At 38.9% G+C, this 23,013-nt stretch overlaps 1 protein-coding gene and 1 long non-coding RNA gene across 2 annotated transcripts; both read right to left on the bottom strand.

The window, feature by feature from the left end:
• Window positions 1-13,950: 13,950 nt before the first annotated feature.
• On the bottom strand, window positions 13,951-15,407 carry LOC130743276 (uncharacterized). The gene is made up of 2 exons (XR_009021424.1): window positions 14,404-15,407; window positions 13,951-14,295 (listed from the first exon to the last, which is right to left on the bottom strand). It is a non-coding gene; the product is annotated as an uncharacterized LOC130743276 (long non-coding RNA).
• Window positions 15,408-19,582: 4,175 nt separating this feature from the next.
• LOC130744301 (uncharacterized) lies at window positions 19,583-22,342 on the bottom strand. Its single transcript, XM_057596489.1, has one exon. The coding sequence runs from the start codon at window positions 22,340-22,342 to the stop codon at window positions 19,583-19,585; it is 2,760 nt and encodes a 919-aa protein (XP_057452472.1).
• Window positions 22,343-23,013: the final 671 nt, after the last annotated feature.

Here is a 23,013-nt window from a genome sequence, read left to right on the forward strand (position 1 = left end):
CGTACTGCTTCAAAGTCTCGCCCTCGGATTGACGCACATTGTACAAATCTTCAATCGTCACCTGCTTAGTTTTGCTCGCCGAGAACTGGCAAAGGAATTTGGACGAGAAGTCATGAAAGTTCGTGATGGGTCCTCGTGGTAGAGTCGTGAACCATGCCATTGCCGTTCCTTTGAATGTGGCTGGAAACATCCTACACTTGACCGCATCAGAAGCGGCGCTGATCACCATCTTCGTGTTGAAATACAACAAGTGCTCCTTGGGATCAGCCTTTCCACTGTAGGTTTCCAGCACTATATTCTTCATATTGTTTGGAATGGCAACTTCTCTCACTGCCGCTGAAAACGGTTCGAACTTCGCCACAGCCTCTGCCTCGCGCTCTCCCTCATCTTGCTGCTCAATGCGGTAATACTCTAGCTCCTCTTGGAGATACTCGTTTCGCTGTCGTATGTCGTCAATACTACTAATGAGACGCCTCCATTCTTGGCTGGAGATCGGTGCCTGAGGTGCCTGAGTCTCTTCTCTTGACGTCGTTGGTGACCTCTGTTGCTCAGGCGAGGACGGCGGTGAGGGCAACAGAGAGTGTTGGAGAAGGAGGAAGTGGAGGCGGAGCAGGAGGGAGTCACCTGATCCGTCTCCTCACATTGAACCTGCGCACGTCGTGGCCTGCCTCTGACGCGGCGCGTCGGCAAAACATGCTGATGCTCTGGATCGTCATCACGTCGTCTGCGACGTGTTTCCATCGAAATTGGAGAATCTCTCCGGAAAAACTTGGAAACGGAAGAAACTGTATGGAAAATCGAAGAATCTTCCTCTGGATCACATTCTACCAAAAAACTTGAGGACAATCACTTAGAAGAACAAGCTCCACTCTTCTGAATCACGATCCACGTAGTCCGGGAATAGAAATCTACCGATCCCCACAGACGGCGCCAAATGTTCCGTGCTAGAACATAGAGAGGGAAGGTAGTACCCAAAGTATGAGGAAGGTGATGAGAATGCTTAGAGAGAGAAGCTCTAACCACTTAGAGAGAGAAAATGTAACTGAATTTCAATGCTATTATTATTCAAATGAGCTAAGAGTCCTTTACAATTGGTACTTCCTCTCTATTTATAGAAGTGGAGTTGGGTTTTGGCGCCTTTATCCTGCATAAATGGGCCAGTTGGGCCTCGGGAATGGGGGCCCAATGTCATGGCGCGTTCCCTGCCTAAGGTCAGGTTCCCTGGGCGAGGGACCCTGGGGTCTCGCCTAGTCCAACTACACTGTTTGTGAATATGGAGTGTTATGAGAGTTAGCAAGTAGGATCCGATGGAAGGTCTAAGCTACTGCGGACGTGGACGATCGAGGCTTTCTTAGGAAATGAGACTTGGGGATAATGAGGATCTTTTGACTTGTTAGATTTCGAAACAAGTGAATGCATAAGACTTGATTTTGAGAATAAATTTCATAATGAATTAATTCAAGATAGAACACTTTGAATGATAAGGATAACCCCTTTTGAGGAAATCTTAGGATATGAAATGAGTTTAAGAACGGGAAGGGTCGACGATCTAAAGTTCGAGGAAAGATAAGTATTTCGGTTGCGAACATCAAGAGGAGGAGATGTTATGACTAGAACAACCACTAAGTGCAGGTGCTACTCCTTGCTTGTGAAGCAATTAGTTAATGGACCGGCGTTTACCCTAGGGAAAAACGATAGAGACAATGAACTTTAGCTAAACACGTATCCGGGTAAGGACGAAGCATTATTTGCTAGCTTTTGCTCACACATATAACTTGAAGTGAGACGGTTGAAAGATCAGGCTCCTCATCCGTTGAGGGAATGAACCTCATTTTCTATATTATTTGATTAAGGGGACTGTCCTTAATCCTACTCTTTACTACTTGATTAAGAGGTCGGACCTTAATCATACTGTCTGTTATTTGATTGAGAGGTTGGACCTTTATAATATTATTTATTATATTATTAAGAGGTTGGACCTTAATCATACTATTAGTTATTTGATTAAGAGGTTAGACCTTAATCATATTATTTGCTTTTGGATTAAAGAGGATGGACCTTAATCATGTTATTTGCTTTTAGATTAAAGAGGATGGACCTTAAACCTGTTATTTGCTTTTGGATGAAAGAGGATGTACCTTATTCCTAATATTTGCTATTGGATTAAAGAGGAAAAACCTTAATCATATTATTTGCTATTGGTTTAAAGAGGATAGGCCTTAATCAAATTATTTGCTATTGGATTAAAGAGGATAGACCTTAATCATAATATTTGTTATTAGATTAAAGAGGATAGACCTTAATCATAATATTTGTTGTTGGATTAAAGAGGATAGACCTTAATCCTATTATTGGTTATCGATTAAGGGGCTAGTCTTTGATTTTTTTATTTGTTTGCTTGATTAAAGAGTATAGATCCTTATTGCGTTAGTTGATTGACTCTTGGGTCGTACAAATACGTTAGCGACACGTGGCTCTGCCATGGAAAGGATTTGAAGATACAACTATGCGTAGGCGGCGAGAAATGGACTGATGGCTTGACGTTCACATGCTAGAGATGGACATATTGTAAGATCAAGTTTTGATCTAGTAGTACAACTCTATGTTTTGATGATTACAAGTTATCTATTAAGTATGAACAATTATGGTACTCTAACGTTGTTTTCTGAGTGTTCAAATGGCAGGCCAAGACTCTGGTATGATTCAGAAGCACAATGCTCAAAGAGTAACCTCTGCAACGCTTTCGCACATACTATGTTCAAACTGAACAGTAGATCAAGCTTCTGAAGATTATAAAGCTCTGATATGGATTCAGCTCACTAGAAGCTCTGAAGGATCAGACGCTCTGAAGGATCAGACGCTCTAAAGGATCAGAAGCTGAGTAGTGAAGATTCTGAAGTCCAAGAGTAAGCTGGCTCTGAAGACCAAGCACTACTCCTCTAAGTCCAGAAGTAGAAGGTACAAAGGTCATAGGATCCAAGCTTCCCTCTGACTCTGATCATCAAGCTTCACAAGTTCCAAGATGAAGCATCACTCTGATCAGAAGTCAACATGGTTGAAGGTCATGTCGCTATCCAAAGTACAAAAGCAATTGTACCATTCCTGACGACCTTACCTAACTGATTCAGCCACAGCAGAACCTGGAAATTCCAGATCTGCCCTCCAACGGTAGCATCTCCATGCAACGTTCAAACCCTAATCCTTGGAGTATATAAAGAGGCTGAAGATTGAAAGATGCCGCCTAAGAAACTACGCGCAAGCAAAAATTCAAATATCTTCTTAGCAATCTTTCTTCAAATAGAACTAAGTGTGTTTACTATCAGCTTTCCAAGAAGCATTTATTTGTAAACCCTAAACCTTCAAACAGTTGTTTGATTTACCTTTAGGAGATCAAGGTTGATCGGATACTAGAGAAGACTAAGAGAGTGAATCTTAGTTTTAGCTAAGTCAGTGTATTGTTAGTCACTTTGCAGGTAGCAAGTGCAGTTGTAACAAAACTCTGATTAGTGGATTTCCTTCATTCTAAGAAGGAAGAAATCACCTTAACGGGTGGACTGGATTAGCTTGAGGGATTTATCAAGTGAACCAGGATGAAATCATTTGTGTGCTTTCCTTATCTCTTATCTCTGCACTTTTAACATTGGTGATTGAAGAGATTTATTTAAATCTCAAGTGGGTTGAGCTTTTAGTTTTAAAACGCTATTCAAACCCCCATTTCTATCGTTTTTCATACCTCCAATTGGAATCAGAGCGCAAGTTCTAATTACCACACCTAACAGTGTTCAGTGATTCGGGCCGGTGTGAAAAACTAAAATGGCTGCCACCATTGAAACGCAAAAAGATGTCTACAGTGCAAAGCCTCCTATGTTTGATGGGCAAAGATTTGAATACTGGAAAGACAGGATTGAAAGCTTCTTTCTGGGCTTTGATGCAGATCTCTGGGATATTATAGTGGATGGCTACGAGCGTCCAGTTGATGTAGATGGCAAGAAGATCTCCAGATCAGAGATGTCTGCCGAACAAAAGAAGCTTTACTCACTACATCATAAAGCTAGAACTATTATTCTAAGTGCTATTTCTTATGAAGAATATCAAAAGATCACAGATCGTGAGTATGCTAAGGGTATCTTTGATTCATTGAAGATGACCCATGAAGGAAACAAGAAGGTGAAGGAGTCAAAGGCGTTGGCCTTGATTAGAAAGTATGAATCCTTCCAGATGGAATCCAGTGAGTCCATTGAGGACATGTTCTCCAGATTTCAGCTACTCATTGTTGGAATTAGACCTCTCAACAAGAGCTACACAACTGTTGATCATGTCATGAGAATTCTGATAGGCCTTCCTGAAAGCTGGATGCCTCTGATAACTTCCTTGGAGCTCACAAGAGATGTTGATCAGATGAGTCTGGAAGAACTCATAAGCATACTGAAGTGTCATGAACTGAAGCGTTCTGAACATCAGGATCAGAAAAATAAGTCTATTGCCTTGAAATCCAAATCTGAAAAGGCTAAAGCTCTCCAAGCAGAAGAAGAAGAATCTGAAGAAGCCTCTGAAGATTCTGATGAGGATGAGCTGACTCTGATCTCCAGAAGGCTTAACAGCATCTGGAAGCACAGGCAGAGCAAGTACAAAAGCTCTATCGTGGAATGATAGGTTCACTTCTATACTTAACTGCATCTAGGCCAGATATTCTGTTTAGTGTACACTTATGTGCTCGATTCCAATCAGATCCTAGAGAAACTCACTTAACTGCTGTTAAGAGAATTCTCAGATATCTGAAAGGTACCACTAACCTTGGCTTGATGTATAAGAAAACATCAGAGTATAAGCTTTCAGGTTATTGTGATGCTGATTATGCTGGAGATAGAACTGAAAGAAAGAGTACTTCTGGAAATTGTCAATTTTTGGGAAGTAACTTAGTCTCATGGGCAAGCAAGAGGCAGTCTACTATTGCACTATCCACTGCAGAGGCAGAATATATCTCAGCAGCTATATGCAGCACTCAGATGCTCTGGATGAAACATCAGTTAGAGGATTATCAAATCCTTGAGAGCAACATTCCAATTTATTGTGATAACACTACTGCAATCTCACTTAGTAAGAATCCAATCTTACACTCAAGGGCTACATTGAGGTAAAGTAGCACTTTATTAGAGATTATGTTCAGAAGGGCGTACTTCTTCTGAAGTTTATTGATCCTGACCATCAATGGGCAGGTATCTTCACAAAGCCCTTAGCAGAGGATAGATTTAAATTTATACTGAAAAATCTGAATATGGACTTTTGTCCAGTATGGAGATGAATCAGAACCTCTGACTATGATGCTTCCTCATCAGAAGATGTCTAGTTCAGAAGGTAACTCAGTCAGAAGATAAGTACTCATTGGTGCTTACTCTGAGACGAGACAGTAAGCATGTGTCAGTTACTTTGATACAACGTTCCTTGTGCCCGTGCTGACAATCTGTTGTAATGAGTGTTGATGTGCTTTTTCTCCACCGTGTGATTTGTGTATTAACTGTTCAAAATGATGTTCTTAATTTTCAACCGTTGATTTTACTTTTGCTTTTACAATCAACAACGGTTACTTTCTAAAACCACTACGCACACACGTTCTCCATCATTCACGTCTTTTGCTTCTCTCTCCTGTTTGCAAAACCCTCATTCTCTTTGAATCTCTCTCGCTCTCACTCATCTCTCTTCTACCCAAACCTCCTACCTCCAACAATGGCGAATTCTGAAATAGCTGACTCCGGTGAAAGGTCTGATTCCGCCGATGGAAGAGTACTTCCTAGAATGGTTGTGGGTATTCCAACAAGGCAAGTGGGTCCTGTTCTGCGTCCAAGATATACTGAGGGTGCTCAAGCACAAGTCCAAGACGCGGAAGATGTTGTTCCCTTATCTCAAAGAAGATGTGCAGTTACCTGCGTTTTCCCTCCAGAAGATCTCCAAGTTCTTGCTGAATGGAGATTTGACCTCGACAAGATTGCTGACAATGGAGTTGATCTTCGTCCTGAAGCTCAAGCTCAAGGCTGGGAAGGGTATTTCCAAAGACTTCATGGTCCAGTTTATGATAAACTCGTGAAGGAATTCTGGAAGCACGCTGACTACAATGAGCATCAAGTAGTGTCATTTGTCCTGGGGAAGAGGATCATCATTTCTGAGAAGTCGTTTGTAAGGCTTCTGGGTGCAGAAACAAGCAATGGCTACAGATTCCAGTTGCAGGAATCAAAAGTCAAACCAAAAACCAAAGAGGCAGTCAACATGGCTCTTTATTCTACATGGAAGCCAGGGAAAAATGACTGCAAGACCAAGGATCTTCATCCTGAATTGAGAATCTGGCACAAGATTCTGCTAAACTGCATAAATCAAAGGCCAAAGGGAAGCTCTCCAGATTACATCAACTTCACTCAGAAGGTGTTGCTCTTCTTTATCAAGGAGCACCGCAAAGTCTGTCTGCAATCAAATACATACCTTTTGGCAGATTACTTTCTGACTTCTTCATAGAGAGCAAACTGATAAAGGCTCTGCAAAAATTAGGATGCACTGAAGACTTGACAACAATTACTGGGGATGTCTTCACTCCTACTTCCATGAAGAGAATGGGTCTGATAGAAACAAAGGCTGAAGTCAAAATTGCTGATGCAAGACCAAGAAGAAGAACCCATCTGAAGGACTACCCCCTCTGGTCTAAGGCTGATGACCTAGAGGCAATCAGAATCTATCTTGATGATCTGAGGCAGCAAGGCTATGAGATTGATGTGGATGAATTCTTCAGGAATCTTCCAGATCCTCCTGACTTTGAGTCTCCCAGGAAGAGGAAGACTAAGAGAAAGCAAGTTGAAGCCTCTGAGGAGAATGATCTCTCTGATGGTGATGACAATGATGATGATGAACCACCGCCTCAGAAGAAGGCCAAGAAGGTCAGGATTGTGACTCAAGTCACTCATCTGCAACCAACTCAGGAGCCTGCTAGAACTGCACCTTCTACCAGAATCACAAGATCTGCAGCTAGAGCTTCAAGTAAGTTTGTTGTTCTTTCAGATGATGATTTAAATTTGCTTGATGCAATTCATGATGAAACCAATCCTGAACCCACACCAATCAATCAACCAACTTCTCATCCTTCACCCCCTAGGGCCTCATTCTTCCAACCTTCCATTGAGGAAGAACCCATCTGGAAAATGCTCCAAGCTAACAAACCCTCTGCTTCAACCTCACCCATTATTCTTCCATACAATCCACAACCCTCTGAACCAATAATTTCTGAGACACAAGCTTGAGAAACACTCTGAAAGAGAAGATCTCTCTCCTTGTCCCACTATTTCCAATCGTACCAATGTACTTTTTTCTTCTCCTTCCAACAAATCTGAAACTTCTCGCCGATTCTTTCAACTTGTCGGAGAAAGAGGATAGACCTTAATCCTATTATTGGTTATCGATTAAGGGGCTAGTCTTTGATTTTTTTATTCGTTTGCTTGATTAAAGAGTATATAGACCCTTATTGTGTTAGTTGATTGACTCTTGGGTCGTACAAATACGTTAGCGACACGTGGCTCTGCCATGGAAAGGATATGAAGATACAACTATGCGTAGGCGGCGAGAAATGGACTGATGGCTTGACGTTCACATGCTAGAGATGGACATATTGTAAGATCAAGTTTTGATCTAGTAGTACAACTCTATGTTTTGATGATTACAAGTTATCTATTAAGTATGAACAATTATGGTACTCTAACGTTGTTTTCTGAGTGTTCAAATGACAGGCCAAGACTCTGGTATGATTCAGAAGCACAATGCTCAAAGAGTAACCTCTGCAACGCTTTCGCACGTACTATGTTCAAACTGAACAGTAGATCAAGCTTCAGAAGATCTGAAGATTATAAAGCTCTGATATGGATTCAGCTCACTAGAAGCTCTGAAGGATCAGACGCTCTGAAGGATCAGACGCTCTGAAGGATCAGAAGCTGAGAAGTGAAAAGATTCTGAAGTCCAAGAGTAAGCTGGCTCTGAAGACCAAGTACTTCTCCTCTGAGTCCAGAAGCAGAAGGTACAAAGGTTAGAGGATCCAAGCTTCCCTCTGACTCTGATCATCAAGCTTCACAAGTTCCAAGATGAAGCATCACTCTGATCAAAAGTCATCATGGTTGAAGGTCATGTCGCTATCCAAAGTACAAAAGCAATTGTATCATTCCTGACGACCTTACATAACTGATTCAGCCACAGCAGAACCTGGAAATTCCATATCTGCCCTCCAACGGTAGCATCTCCATGCAACGTTCAAACCCTAATCCTTGGAGTATATAAAGAGGCTGAAGATTGAAAGATGCCGCCTAAGAAACTTGTTCACGCGCAAGCAAAAATTCAAATATCTTCTTAGCAATCTTTCTTCAAATAGAACTAAGTGTGTTTACTATCAGCTTTCCAAGAAGCATTTATTTGTAAACCCTAAACCTTCAAACAGTTGTTTGATTTACCTTTAGGAGATCAAGGTTGATCGGATCCTAGAGAAGACTAAGAGAGTGAATCTTAGTGTTAGCTAAGTCAGTGTATTGTTAGTCACTTTGCAGGTAGCAAGTGCAGTTGTAACAAAACTCTGATTAGTGGATTGCCTTCATTCTAAGAAGGAAGAAATCACCTTAACGGGTGGCCTGGATTCGCTTGAGGGATTTATCAAGTGAACCAGGATAAAATCATTTGTGTGTTTTCCTTATCTCTTATCTCTGCACTTTTATCATTGGTGATTGAAGAGATTTATTTAAATCTCAAGTGGGTTGAGCTTTTAGTTTTAAAACGCTATTCAAACCCCCATTTCTATCGTTTTTCATACCTTCACATATGTTGTGTTTAATTGTTATTCACACGCTACTTATAACGATGCTGAATTTCGCTAGGACTTATATTACATTACTCTAGGAAGTTTGCCATTTCTTGCCTTGTTTGTTTTGTTTGTGCTTGGGCGGTCGGCAAACTTCCAGGCTATAACAAGTGTTGTTGTGGGTAGCTGTCGTGTTGCTGTGAGGAGGTGATTGTGTTGTTGGCTGAAACTTGTAAGGATGTTTGTATAACTTTCTTTGGTTTTGGGTAGGTTCTGATGCATTGCTCTTCTGCGATTCTCCACTGCGGGGATTGTAGGAAGTATATTGGACTTAGGGTGTTATCGCATTCTGAACTCTGTTGTCAAATAAAACATTACTTTATTGTAGTTCGCATGTTTTGAATATCCGTCGTCACTCACGAGTGCTTGCCTTGACAAGGCCGGATGTATGGGTTTGGGCAGGAGTACATATCATGTTTTGGAAATGTTTTGAAAAGAAAAGAAAAAAAAATATACCCGTATTTTTAAATTCTTTTGGAAACTCATTTCATTTTCTTTAGCAGGTTACTATTTGTGATCCTTGAAGGTCGGGGTGCTACACATTGGTACCCAGACTTCAAAGTATATGTTCATAGAATTGAAAAAATGCATATTGTGTTTTAGTTTGAGGTATGTTTTTTCCAATTATGCAAACATATATGTGGTTTGTTATTGTTCAATGACCCTATTGTACTGCAGTTTAATGTGCGATATAGAAACAAATGTATATCGCACTTTGAAAGCGTAGTATTTATGTTTTTAGGCAATTTGACATACTTCATTTTAATACGCGGTAGCACTCGTGCCATTAAAATATACGTACCACACTTTTAAAGTGTGCTACAGACATTTTGCAATGAAATTCGACAAAATAAAGGGGATAAATTGGCGGCAATCAAGGTTGTCAAACTGTCGAGTTGACTCTTAGAATCTTACGATTCTACATTTCTAGGTCTCCAAAACGAGTCAACTCGCAAGCAAACTCTAAAATTATTGAAATCTAGCAAACTCTTGCTGACTCAGTAAACTCGCATAGACTCGGGATTCAACACCGAGTCTACGAGTCATGGAGAAAATGAATTTCACACTAAATCCTCATATTAAGAGGGGTTAGTTTGTGTTTTAACGAAAAAAATTTCAACAAAGACTAATAGAGAGATAGGGTTTCTCATATCAATACAACATTCTAATTCACTTTTGAACCCTAGGTGAAGCCACGTCGGCGCTGCAAGTCGTCGCCACCACTGTGGAAATTTTTAAGCTCTCTTTGTTCTACATTTGTTCATGATTGTCTGCATTTTAGCTAAGATGTTTTATCTGTCAAGATGTTCGACCAAATGTTGGAGCATCCGGTGCAACATTTGTCCCTGCGTAGCTGCTGTGTGTTGCACGAATTTTCTAGAAGCTTACGTGATCAACAAGCTAGGGTTGTTGAATAAGCTTCCGTGTGTTATCTGGAAATATATCAGGTATAATCAAATCTGCTGAAGAAGATTTGATTTGGTTTAAATTGTAGAAGATTATATCTTTTTATGTTCAAATCTTATTTGATAAGATTTGGTACTGTAACACCCCGATTTCCGGGGGTCACTTTAGTAACCTATTAAAATAAATATGCAATATTTTCTAAAAGGGATTTATAAATGTGAGTATTTTTTTTCTTTTCAAAGTATTTCTAAATCATGAAATGCATACTCCCAACTGTATATAGATTTACATCCAGCCTTAAACAAGGCAAGTACCCGGAGGTAACAACAGATGAACCCAACTTACAAACCTAACGAATAGAATTAGATTCACGAGGAATCTTATTATGCAATGACTCATAAATCCGATATACTCCCTACGATTTCCAAATCGGAGAATCGCAAGATAGCAATGCACCGGAACCTACCCAAAACTTTAAACAATACTTATAAAATAATCCTATAAGCTTTAACCAACAATGATAAGTTCTTTACCCAAAAGGCTCTAGCCTTACACCCGACTCTATTCTTCGAGTCTTCTATAGTTCTTCGACATGAAGTAGCATCTGCTCGCATCACCACCTATCGTTGTCTGACAATGGGCGTAGTCCGCCAAAACACACACAGAAGACGCGAGGGTCAACTCCAAAGAATTATATAAATAATAAATCCAATATGTAAGGAAAATAAATAATAACCACTTAGGCTTATATTTTTAGGGATAACATCCTAGGGTTGCATATATCACAATGAATATGAAAGAATCATAATAACAATTAGCATGCCTCAAATAGGATTAACAAGTACCAATCACACTCAGCAACTAAGTCAGTATGTATGTTGCATGAAATGCAATGCTGGTTGACAAGATGCATTCCGGAAGAAAGGATGGACATCAACGAGACGGCCCTAACACCAGCCACGATGGGTACCTCCCTGCTCGCGTGTCTCTTACACCACACAAAAGTAGTCAGATCAGCAGTGAACCCGTAGGTCTGCCATTCCGTCTGCTACTAAGAACCACCGTAGTGTTCTAAATATGGAAATCCGGGTCTTATGACCATTTTGGAATCCACCGAGGTCCGGTATCACGCCGTGTATTAACCTCAAAATGAGTGCATGAATGCAAAGTGATTAGCCAAACAACGTCTCCGACCTCACTCGACACGTCGCCACGTGTTCTAATTAACTTAATGTCTTTAAAAAGAGTACCCTAAGGTAAATGTCGATTCTGCGACAAAATCAATAAATCATAAGAAGAAAGAATGCAATTATTCATGATAACTTCTTGAGTTATCCGACTCATCTCCATCCGATGGTCAAAAACTGCTCAGCGAGCAAAGAGTACCACAGTACTTGGAACTTAAAGTTCCCGGCTAAACTTTAGATAGCCAAACAATAAACTGCTCATCGAGCGAAAGAGTACGATTGTACTTGGAAACTTAAAGTTTCCGGCTAAACTTTAGATAGCCAAACAACAAACTGCTCATCGAGCAAAAAGAGTATCAACATACTCAGAAACTTATAAATTCCTCAAAACTTGGACTCGACGACACTTCTCATTTTTCAAACAAATCTTCAAGTCCTAAGCTCTTAACTGAGATTGTTATTATTATTCAAAGGTTTAGAGATTGATTAATGTCTTATGAATTTTCCTTGTCAAAATCGGTTTCGTTTAGTCTTGTCATAACCCTATGAGTTTTCAAAGATCCCATAATCCCAAGTAATTCCCAGAGAATGTCTCGATCCACTAAAACGTAACAAGGCCCGAACTCCGTTCGTCCTTTCAAACTCTCAAAAATCTCATAAAAATTCGGCATGACTTGCCCGTTATCCTCACTCTCCAGTATCACAGATTTACGTTCCATAGCATAGTTAAATCAGCACAGAAACAACCATCATAGCTCATATATAAATACATCCTAGATTAACCACGTAGCACTTAGCATATATGGCAGATATCACACATCCTAGATTAACCATTTAGCACGTAGCATGTAATTCAATCTCAAAACAGTCAGTAGATGAATCATCTACATTGTCATCCGAAGTCTCAGAAAACATTTTCCCAGTCAAACACAAACAAGTGCATAAACAGTAAATCAAGTCGAATACGTCGACACCTAAAGCATTAACTAATACTTCAGTGAGTAGCCCTCACCTTAGCCAATTCTCATACTAGCTGCAATTTCAATTCCAACACATCTTTGCTTTCCCGTGTCAGCTGTGCTTCCTTTTATTCTTTTAGCTTCGTCGTCAAGCGCTCCCGTTATTCGTACCCTTCATAAGTACACATGACGTAATTACCATTTGAGTTAACCTACTAACTGAAGGTCTAAAACTACGACTTCAGGCAATTGACTCGAAGCGAACGCATGTTAAACCTAATCCCCATAATGGTTATAACCCATTAGGATAAATCTCAGAAATCCAGACAAGTCGTTGTAATGACAACAAAACAGTAACAATATTCAATACTTCAAAAAGCTTTTGACTTAGAAAGTCAACTTTAAAACCAAATACTGATATCTTTAAAATAGAAAAGTATAAATAACTAGTATTTACTCCTCCAGTTTTCCTTAGAGTTCTCAGTCTCTATTAGGATACTCATTGAGGTCTTTTCACAATATCATACAAATGAGTCTCTTTCAATTTAATTAATTACATAGCATCTCACAATAAATCTTTTCCTTTATTTTCTACAATCGCACACACACACATAGAATAATGCCTTTCTTTGAAATTCTATTTTGGTGCCACGAGAAATACTAGAAATATAGTCACCTACATCATTTAATTAACAATTACAATTATTTAAACATTGAATCCCCAAAGGATTATACAACTAGGGCAATTAAAATGATTATCATTTAAATTGGAAGGAAACTTCATGTAGGTGTTAAAGGCGTATAAATAATAATTGAGGAGAAGCTAGTCTCAAATTCAAACTCACTTTAGGCAAAAGCATTTCCAAACTCAACTTTTAAAGGTATAGCTGTCCCAATTTTCGTGATACAAAATAGCTCACTAGAAATAAAAAAATTATAATGATTCAGCCCCAAATTTTATAACATAAGACTATGTTTACTCATCTTCCAATTCCAGCCCAAATTTTCTCAACGGAACTAAAGAACCTATCATCTAAATAAGGGTGGAAATCACAATAGAAAATTATTGTCAAAAACTTAAGTGATTCTAATTGCTTGACATTTAAAAGTGAGGTCTTTAATCAAAACCAAGAGTAATGAAAACGTGAACTAAAAGTTGCAAAGAACTATTCTTATTTTAATGTATTTTTGCTACATTCATCAATTGTTGTATTTTCACAAGTGCTATATCAAACTGTCTAGTGTCTAGGCAAGGCCATTATTTGTTAAAAGAGAATGATATTTTAAGTTAAAACTAGATGACCCCAAAAAGGAGTATTAGTCATTGTACATTAGCATATTAGGTAACTAGAAATAATGGCTAACGAAATTGGAGTTGAAATACATCAAAATTGGGGAGGATGGTCCAACATACTACAAGGCTTACGTGAGAGACCATTTTGACAGAAAAAGTCCAGTGAAAAATCCAAATTCTATTTAACAAGGAACAGCCCTAAATAACCATGAATCATGGCACAAAGGATTGAAATTTTTAATTATTTATTTTCAATATAACTCCATTGATCTCATCAGCCAAAATAACCTAAGTGTAACCTTCAAAACATTTACTTCAGCTTTAACATATGGTTTTATTTTTAGAATAACAGTACCAATATAGACACCAACAATACCATTTTCCATCATAACTAATTAATACAAGGATAAGCCCAAAATACTACCACTATATTTTTTTTCTATTAACATATAATTTCTAAACACAGTGTTCAATTCTTTCTCCTTCTACCTCAAGTCTCATGGTCATGGGACTGAGCTTCAGTTCTTCCTCTGGTCTGGTCGTGCTCTCCCCTTCCTCCAGTAGCCATTGACACTGAATAATAATAAGGGCACATAACTCAGAGAATGGAACTTAGGATATGAACAAGAGAAAAGCTAGGGTTTTGAAAAAGGGAAATTTGAAAAAGATAAGAATAATCACCTCTTAATGATGATTGAGCCTTAGATTCAGGAAGAGGAGGTCGAGAGCTTCAAGAAATTGGCCTCCTTTCTCAGAACAAAGCTCGCCGGAGAAGACGGCGGCGGCGGCGGTCGCCGGAGTCACGGTGGCCGATCATCGAATCGATGGAGGGGTTTTGTTGCGGATGATTAGAGGAGTTCAGTGGTGGCGTTGGTTTCTCCAAAAACTTAATGGTTCGCCGGAGATCGGAGGAAAAAGGTGGCGGCTAGGGTTTTGGTGGTGGCTTTCATGGAGAGGAAAAACAGAACGTGGACAGTGGTGGTTGCTGCGTGAAGGAGGCATGGAGGTGGTGGTGCTCGCGGTTTTGGCTCGTGGTGGTGGTGTTGTTCCAGACATGTTGGGAAGAAGAAAATGGTGAGGAGGAAGAAGAGAGGTTGCAGAAGAAATAGAATGAGGAAGAAGAAAAACATATTTTTCTTTTGTGGGAGAAAGAGAGAAAAGGTCGAGTGAGTGAGAGAGAGGATATGGTTCAGATTTTTAATGAGTGGCATGTGCATCCTTTGTGTGAGTATGTGGGACCAATGGTGTATCCATACATACATCATGTATGGTACATGCATGTGGTGAAAGGAAAAAGAGTGAATCACCATTTTGGTCCCTGAGATTGTAAGCATCGGTCATAGTAGTCCCTGGGTTTCATTAATGGTGAAAAAAATCCCTGAGTTTGTCTCCGTCGGTCATAGTAGTCCCTAACCACGTTGGGCCGTTAGTCCCTAGGACAAAATGATGTTAAGTGACACATAAGATCACACACGTGGCTGCCACGTGTGTAAAAGAAACGTTTCAAAAAAAAAAACAATCCCAAATTCTCATAAATCAATTAGGAAAGTCCTATTTATACTTTTCTAGAAACGTTTCAGATTTGAAGATATACTGAAACTTTTTTTCAATTTCTACGCCAGACACCAACAAATAAACAAATCAAAGTTCCCAATCATTCAAAACAGAAAACTAAAATTCAAATTTCCAATCCCAAATTAGTGACGAAGGAACCAAATTCAAAGCCTCAAATTTCAATCCAGTTGTTGTTATGAACTCTCTTCTGCAACAAATCGATGTAATTCCCACCCAACCAAAACACCGAAGCCACTCAACCTGCATCTTTCTTCTCCCTCTCTTTGATCCCTCATTGCTACTCTCTCAACACAGTAGGATTCTAAGTCATCAACTCAAACCCAGTCACCAACTCTCGACCAAAGCCACCACCTTTCATCTCCATATCAACAAATCCTTCAAAAAGGCACAACCTTTAGAGAGTGATTGAAGATGGAGAGAGCGAGATCGTGACGAAGAGAGCTATTGAAGATAGCGGCGGGAGAAAAGGGGAGAGGTGAAGATGGGTTTTTTCTGGTCTCTTTCTCTATCGGTCTCTTTCTCAAGACTCAGATCCAAACCCCAACAAGTGTATTTGAGCCTCAGATCTGCTTCCCTCTCTCCTTCCACCAACCTCAAGTGTTGAATTGACTCTGGGCTTTTTTTCTAGGGTTTAATCTGGGTTTGAAGAGGTGAACATGGGTTTCTTTTTGTCTTCTCTGGGTGAACTTGTACAGATCTGACCGGAGAGGAGGAGGAGGGCAGAGTTTTTTCTTCAATTGGAGAGAGGAGGAGGAGGAAGAATCAACAATGGAAGCATGTCACATTGCCAGCGTTGCTTTTCCTTTCCAGCGGCTGTCTTTTTGTCTTTTCTTTCCACTTTGTTGGATTTTTGGTTGGAGGTCTCCTTGGTCTCCTCCCAATGGAAGCATGGAGGTGGAAAAGAGACAAGGTGAGAGATTGATACCACTGTTTCTTTCCTTTTCTCTGTGAATCTGAGGTGGACATAAAGATGTAATTGTATAATGTTTGGGATTCAAACGTTTGGTTTGATGAAAAATTTAGATTTCATATATATCATTCATGTGTTTGATGATGAGTAGGTTTGAGGAGATTTGTTTTTTATTTTTTAGAAGTTTCTGGGTTTTATGAGGAAGATGTTTGAAGAAGATGAAGACATAAGGGTTTTTTATTTCGGGGACCAAATTGATGGATTTCATGTTTTTAACTTTTCTTGTACACACGTGGCAGCCACGTGTGTGATCTTATGTGTCACTTAACGTCATTTTGTCCTAGGGACTAACGGCCCAACGTGGTTAGGGACTACTATGACCGACGGAGACAAACTCAGGGATTTTTTTCACCATTAATGAAACCCAGGGACTACTATGACCGACGCTTACAATCTCAGGGACCAAAATGGTGATTCACTCAAGGAAAAATGATTTGATCTGATGGGGGTGGCTCACGTGCAAGGAAAAGTGGGGAGAAAGAAAAAATAATTTAATGACTAAAGAGGGAGAAAGAGTGGGGACGGTTGAGAGAGCGAGTGGAGGAAGAGAGAAAAATCAATGCTTAATTAGGGAAGTGGGGACCACGTGAAGGAGAGATAAAAAGTTAGTGAAAATTTGAATTTTGAATGAGTGGTTGGGAAGAGAGTGGATGGTGTGGGAAGATGTGAATGAATTAATTGAGTGGTTGAGGGAAAAGAATAAAGAATATTCTTTGGTGATAGGCTAACATAGGTAATTATAAGAAGGTAACCTGTTAGAACAGGTCATCTCTATAAAAAGAAAGGGATAATAAGACAATAGAAATTCTTAAGATTAAAATGAAATGACACACATAAAAATAATTATAATATTATTCTTGTATTTAAATAAAACTCTATAAAATAAAAATATTGTAATTAATTAATACTCGATTAATTTTCACGGATCGCGATTAGATTCGAGTAAGGAAAATAATATAAAAATACTAAAATATAAACACACCATTAAATAGCTATAAGGAAAATATTCCTTAAGGTATTTCCCGCCATCGCGGCGCGAGTAATATTTAATAAAAATAATTAATAAATAAAACGCGTTGTCGTACGATATGCAAATTAAATAAATAAACGTTCTATTTACTTTCGGGTCTCACAGGTACTGGTTTAAAAATATTTGTTCCAGATTTAGTCTGAGGTGGTTGTTTTATTATGTGAACAAATCTGGTGAAGAAAGATTTGTTTCTGTTTTAGCTTGTGGAGAAAATATGTTTGTGATCAAATCTTTGACAAGAAGATTTGTTCAATATTTAAGCTTATGGACTATGTTGCAAGCCCATTGAAGATTAAAGGCTGCTGAAGAATTGTTATTTAAGAAGACCTAACCCTAGCTGCTCAAGGGGGGATTATGCGTTGTGTTGCTTGAGCAAGAACGTTTGTTTTAGGGTTTGTTTCTCTGTGAGTCCACTGTTATTTTGTACACCACTCTACTCCCTCCATTGATGATCATATGGCATAGAGTTGGTTTGTTTTAGTTGAGTTGTAATCTCTTCAAACCTGTGTTGCTTATTGTAAGTTCAATCACTGTGGCAGTGATTGTGAGAGAGTTCTCATACTTAGGGGGAGACCTAAGTAATAAGCCATTAGTAGGAATAGGTAGAAAGGTTGTGAACAGGGGCTGTTCAATTAAGAGCTTTTTGTACTTGATTCTCTATAATAGTGGATTATCTTTCTCGGGCCGAAGCCCTCCAAATGTAGGTGATGTTGCACCGAACTGGATTACCAATTCTCTGTGTTCTTCTTTATTGATTTACTGTTGTTACTATGTTGTCTCTACTGTATTGATTGTTGTGGCTTAATTCTTGTACGTTATACACGTTGTTCTACATGTTGTCCTGGACATTGTGTTCCACATTTATCCTGAGCGTGAACCAGAACTTTCACTCTTTAAGACTTTATTGTGAATTATGCACCATTGGTACTTTGGTTGTTTATGTACTTTGTTTAACTTTGATTTGTTATGAAGTTTAGTGTTGAATTTATTTGGTTAATGTCTCATTAATGGTTGTAGTATGTGTTCTTTATACATCATGACAGGTTTTACTAAGATTTTCTTTTGGTAGACTCTTACAAGTCTACGAGTCAACTCTGCGAAACGAGTTTACCTCCCCAAAATTAGTTTGCGTAGTAGACCTTTGAGTCTGACAACCTTGGTGGCAAGGATTTTCGCAACCAAGGTCGCAGCAGGACGATGAAAAAATAAAATAAATAGATAAATAAATATAAGTAATATAAGAGATGAGAATATAAGCGTGAGTGAGAATATGAATGAAGTCGCCACCAATTATTAAGGGAATTTGGAACTCTACAAAAACAAATAGAAAATTAGTCTGCGACAAAGTTCTTGATTCGGGAGTCATTTACGTGTGGGGAAGGTATTAACACCTCACGACATCCATAAAAATGGTTACTTCTGATTAATTCTGCATAACTCAAGTCTCAAGGCAAGGTATATAATCTTAAAGATATCCCCAAATCAAAGGGATGTTGGTGGATTTGGGGGGCTATTCAACACCACATGGCTTGTAAGATTCTTGCACCTCCTCCCCCGTTGCTTTCATCCTAACACCATCAATCATCGCACACTAGTGTAGTGATACAACCAAGCTACCATGATAACATGGAGATCATCCAATGTCAGATGAGGATGTCACATGTGATCACTAATAACATAACTATCACCTTTCGTACATTTACCTCACCACTAACATAAACCAACCACTCTGCTAAACCCTGTTTTTAAATGTATGCTTAGTACCAGCACCTACGATATGGAGTTTAATGTTGTCGGCAGTCTAGGTGAGTTGATCTTTGTGCTAGGTACTTCTGAAAGATAAATTACAACTTTTAAGAATGGATCTTTGGACTTTCCCCTCCCAACTCATATGTCCCCAGCTCTTACCAAGCTATCATTCAGGGACATCTTTGTGCTTGATTGTAATATGAATTTGTTTTTTTTCCAAAATCATTTTAAAAATTTCAAAAATAAAAAACCACAATTTTCCAAAAGTCCTCTAAAAATTTGCTTGCCAAAATAACTTCATAGCTAACAAATTTATCTTTGAAGAGTATATCTATCAACAAGTCATCAACGTAACTTCATTACGGTCATTGTTTGGTAGCCGTCGGATTAAGTTCAAATAGATGAAATTTAAAATGACAATCATACACATAAAATTGAGATCCTCTCTCTTTTTTTGGTGAATGCTATGAAGTCATGACTTCCATGACTTTAGGATTTTTTTTACTGCAGAAAATCCAAATCCCTCAACTTCTTCTTCAGAGTTCAGATTCAGTCACCACAGGCACCTTTTCATATACATTTGACCCTCTGAATCTGCTTGGCAGAACACAATGAGCACCAAAACGTTGCTGCAGGTAGATAATGATAGCAAACAAGATACCTCCCAAAGGAATGACAATATCCCAAGAAGTGGAGTAAAAATCTGCACTTGGATCTGCATAGTAGTATGATCCATCACCTAAACGAGCATAGTTATGAGCATCACCTAAACGAGCATAGTTATGAGCCCTGTAAAGATCATAGGCATGTGGCAACAATCTCACAAAAGTGGTTCCAAAGTAAAATGAACATGAAAGAACATTAATCTCCCTAATGTTTGAAAACAGGTTCATCACGATTTGTGGCAAGAGAAACCCATCCAACACAAAACCACCATAAGATTTCACATTCTCCCAAGTTGATCCATTTTTCAATTTCAACAACATCACCGCAATCAATAAACCTGCTGCATATAATGGTAAAGTCACATATGCACTTTTCCTCTCAGCAACCCATAGGCCTTTCTTGCTTTCATCCGCGTTTCGCGACGACCAAGTTAGTTGAAGGAGACGGAACTGCAGCAAGAAAGCCACCATGGTGATTATTCTCACAGCTATTTCATTGACTTCAAGCCATCCAACATTTCCAAACACAAAGTTTTTGTTGTTAGGATTTTGGGCTAAAAGTGCTTCAAAGTTGAGAACAAGGGGGATCATGTGACCTAACGTTAGAATTGACATCATCATGAGGGAGATGAAGGGTAGTAAATCAGGGTTCCTCTTCACATGGAAGAGTTGCAATCCCACAAAAATACATGCTAGAGTGGTTGATGTCAGAACCATGGTGATCTCCATGTCCATTCTCCAAACAGCTTTTTGGGCTGTTTCTCTGTAAAATGCAGCTGAAGAAAGATCTAAACTTCTGAAATAAAGAGGATCTGATTTTTTGCGTGTGCTTTCGATGCTTCCCTTAATGTAGCTTTCACCTTTTGCATCTAGTGATGGGAACTGAAACTTCACTAAAATCTCGCAGTCCACAGAGCCAGCTATTGGTGTCTTTGAGGGAAGATCCCGGCAACCGATCATACACAAAGTTCCTGTTCCAGAATCATAGATACCTTCTGCAGAAATCTTCACATCCTCAGAGGACAAGTTAAACACTGAATTCTTGTCGCGTAATGTGTAATTAGAATAGATGCTAATCTTGTAGCTAATGTTAAACAAGCTACCACTGGTGCGGATTGGAACATCAGGAACTTCTGTTTGAGAGCTTGAGTTAGAAATGAAATTAACAAAGTTAGAAGGTACCTTAACCTTACCACCAACAGAAGAGGGAGATGAATAGCCCCAGGCTACTCTTCTTTTTGATTCAGTAACTCTCATATCAAATCTCATGTTTTGAGAATCAGCATCTGGATATAATCTATCATGATTCTTCACATTCTTGTTTGTTGGGCATGATTTCTTAACTCTGTCTAGCTGTGTATACTCATACTTTGAGGCTTGAAATTCCCCCACCCTTCCATCATCATAGTTTTTAACTGTGATCATCTTGAAGTAGCCTGGATCATTAGCAACCTTTCTGCTCCAAATTTGCCCCACTAAGCTATTAGTGTTTTTTATTGACCAAATTGAAGAGAATCTCAATGTAAATCTCACTGAGCAATCACCCACTTGAGTACCCGCCAAGGATGATTCTTTGCCTATGATACGGCAAGCAACTACACACAATGTGTTTCTCTTCTCATCCCACCATCCCTCCCCTACCAATATGGTTTTGGGATTAAAATCTTGGTTAATCCAATATTGACTAATATTTGAAAATGTAACTAGAGCCCTCAACCTATGCTTGTTGGTGGAAGAAGAACATTCAATTCCTTTCAAAGACACCAGAGATGGAAGTGGACCAGAACCACCACTAATAGGAGAGCAGTTCTTAGAAGAATTGCACTCATGAGAGTACTCTAACTGGAGTCTTCTCAACTCCCTTGAGAGAGGATATGAGCAAAAGCTTAATGAATCTGATAAATTCAGTGATGATAAACCCTGCTCAGAAAATTTCCCAGAAGAGAACTCATTTTCAAAGGAATCCAAGGTATAATTGTAATTTGCTTTTGGAAACACCAAAAGCGAAATGGGTTCAAAGTAACTCTCATCATCCTTGTCAGAATTAGTACTAAAACTCTCCAAGCTTCCACTAACCAAGCTAGTTACATTACTAGCATTGAAGACATTTTGAAGCTTAAAAACAGCATCAAGATCAAGAGTGTTACCTGTTCTGGAATAGCCACTTCCTTTTCCAACCAAGCAAACCTTCCCTGAAGATTCAGACCAGAACCCATCAAGCTTGAAGGTTAAGTAACTCCTATGGAGGTGACGTTGCCCATAACTTGACCTTTTAGTACTAAAGCTGAAGTTCCCCCTCACATAAACAGAGTTGGGGGTGCTTCTAAATGAAACAGTACCATGAATTTTGAACAAGCCAGGGGTGTGAGTTTCTTGCATGTATTGAAGGTAAAAGGTGTATCGGTTCAATGAAGTTCTGGCATCAATGATCCTCTCACCTCCTGTGAAGTAACCTTTGTGCTGTTCACCAAGAGGAAAAGGTTTGAGGGTTGGGTTCTTGGGAGTTGACTCTGGGATTATGGAAGCACAGTGGTCTTTGTAAGAGGGTTGTTGTGATGCAAAGGTGGGGAAAAGGTTGGAGGAGAAGAGAGTGAAGAGAAAGAAGATGGAGAGAAGAGAATCCATCACCATCTCTCAACTGGTACGGGTTTCTGTGGTTAGAGAGGAAGAATGGAAAATGAGATAGTAGCTTGAGCCTTGAGGCTTCTCTCTATATGCTAGAGTCAAACTAAGCTTCTATTTTTTTACTTGAACAAAATTTGGAGATTTTTCGACATTTCAACCAAATATTCTAAGCTTCTATTAACTCATCAGATATTGATTTTTTGGGTACTATTTTAGTATATTTGATTGATTGATTGATTGTGTCTTTTGACATATACATTATACAAGAATTGCTTATTTTTTAAACACATATTTATGCTTTATAATTGTTTTTCCAGTCTGAAATACCTTAGAGTCGGTTCAAAATCTATCTTATTTGGTTACTTTATTCATGTATTCATAGTTTATTTGTCCAATACACAATATTTCACGATTGTATCAATCTGTCAATAGAGTTAAAATAGTCTCCTAAAAATAACCATTTTTGTACTTCGTGACATTTTCTTCGATGTTTCCTAATTATTTATTGTCATTTGTCTGCATTGACTAATATTATGCAAGAGGGTGGCCGAATTCCTAAAGGCAACATCGTCTCTATTTTCATGTATTTATATTTTATTTTTTGTTAGATAAGAACGTTTACTTGATTAAGGCCCACAAAAGACTTGGAAAAAGTCATCCATCACATAATCTCGAGT

This window comes from Lotus japonicus, chromosome 3, assembly GCF_012489685.1.
Source record: "Lotus japonicus ecotype B-129 chromosome 3, LjGifu_v1.2".
NCBI lineage: Eukaryota > Viridiplantae > Streptophyta > Magnoliopsida > Fabales > Fabaceae > Lotus > Lotus japonicus.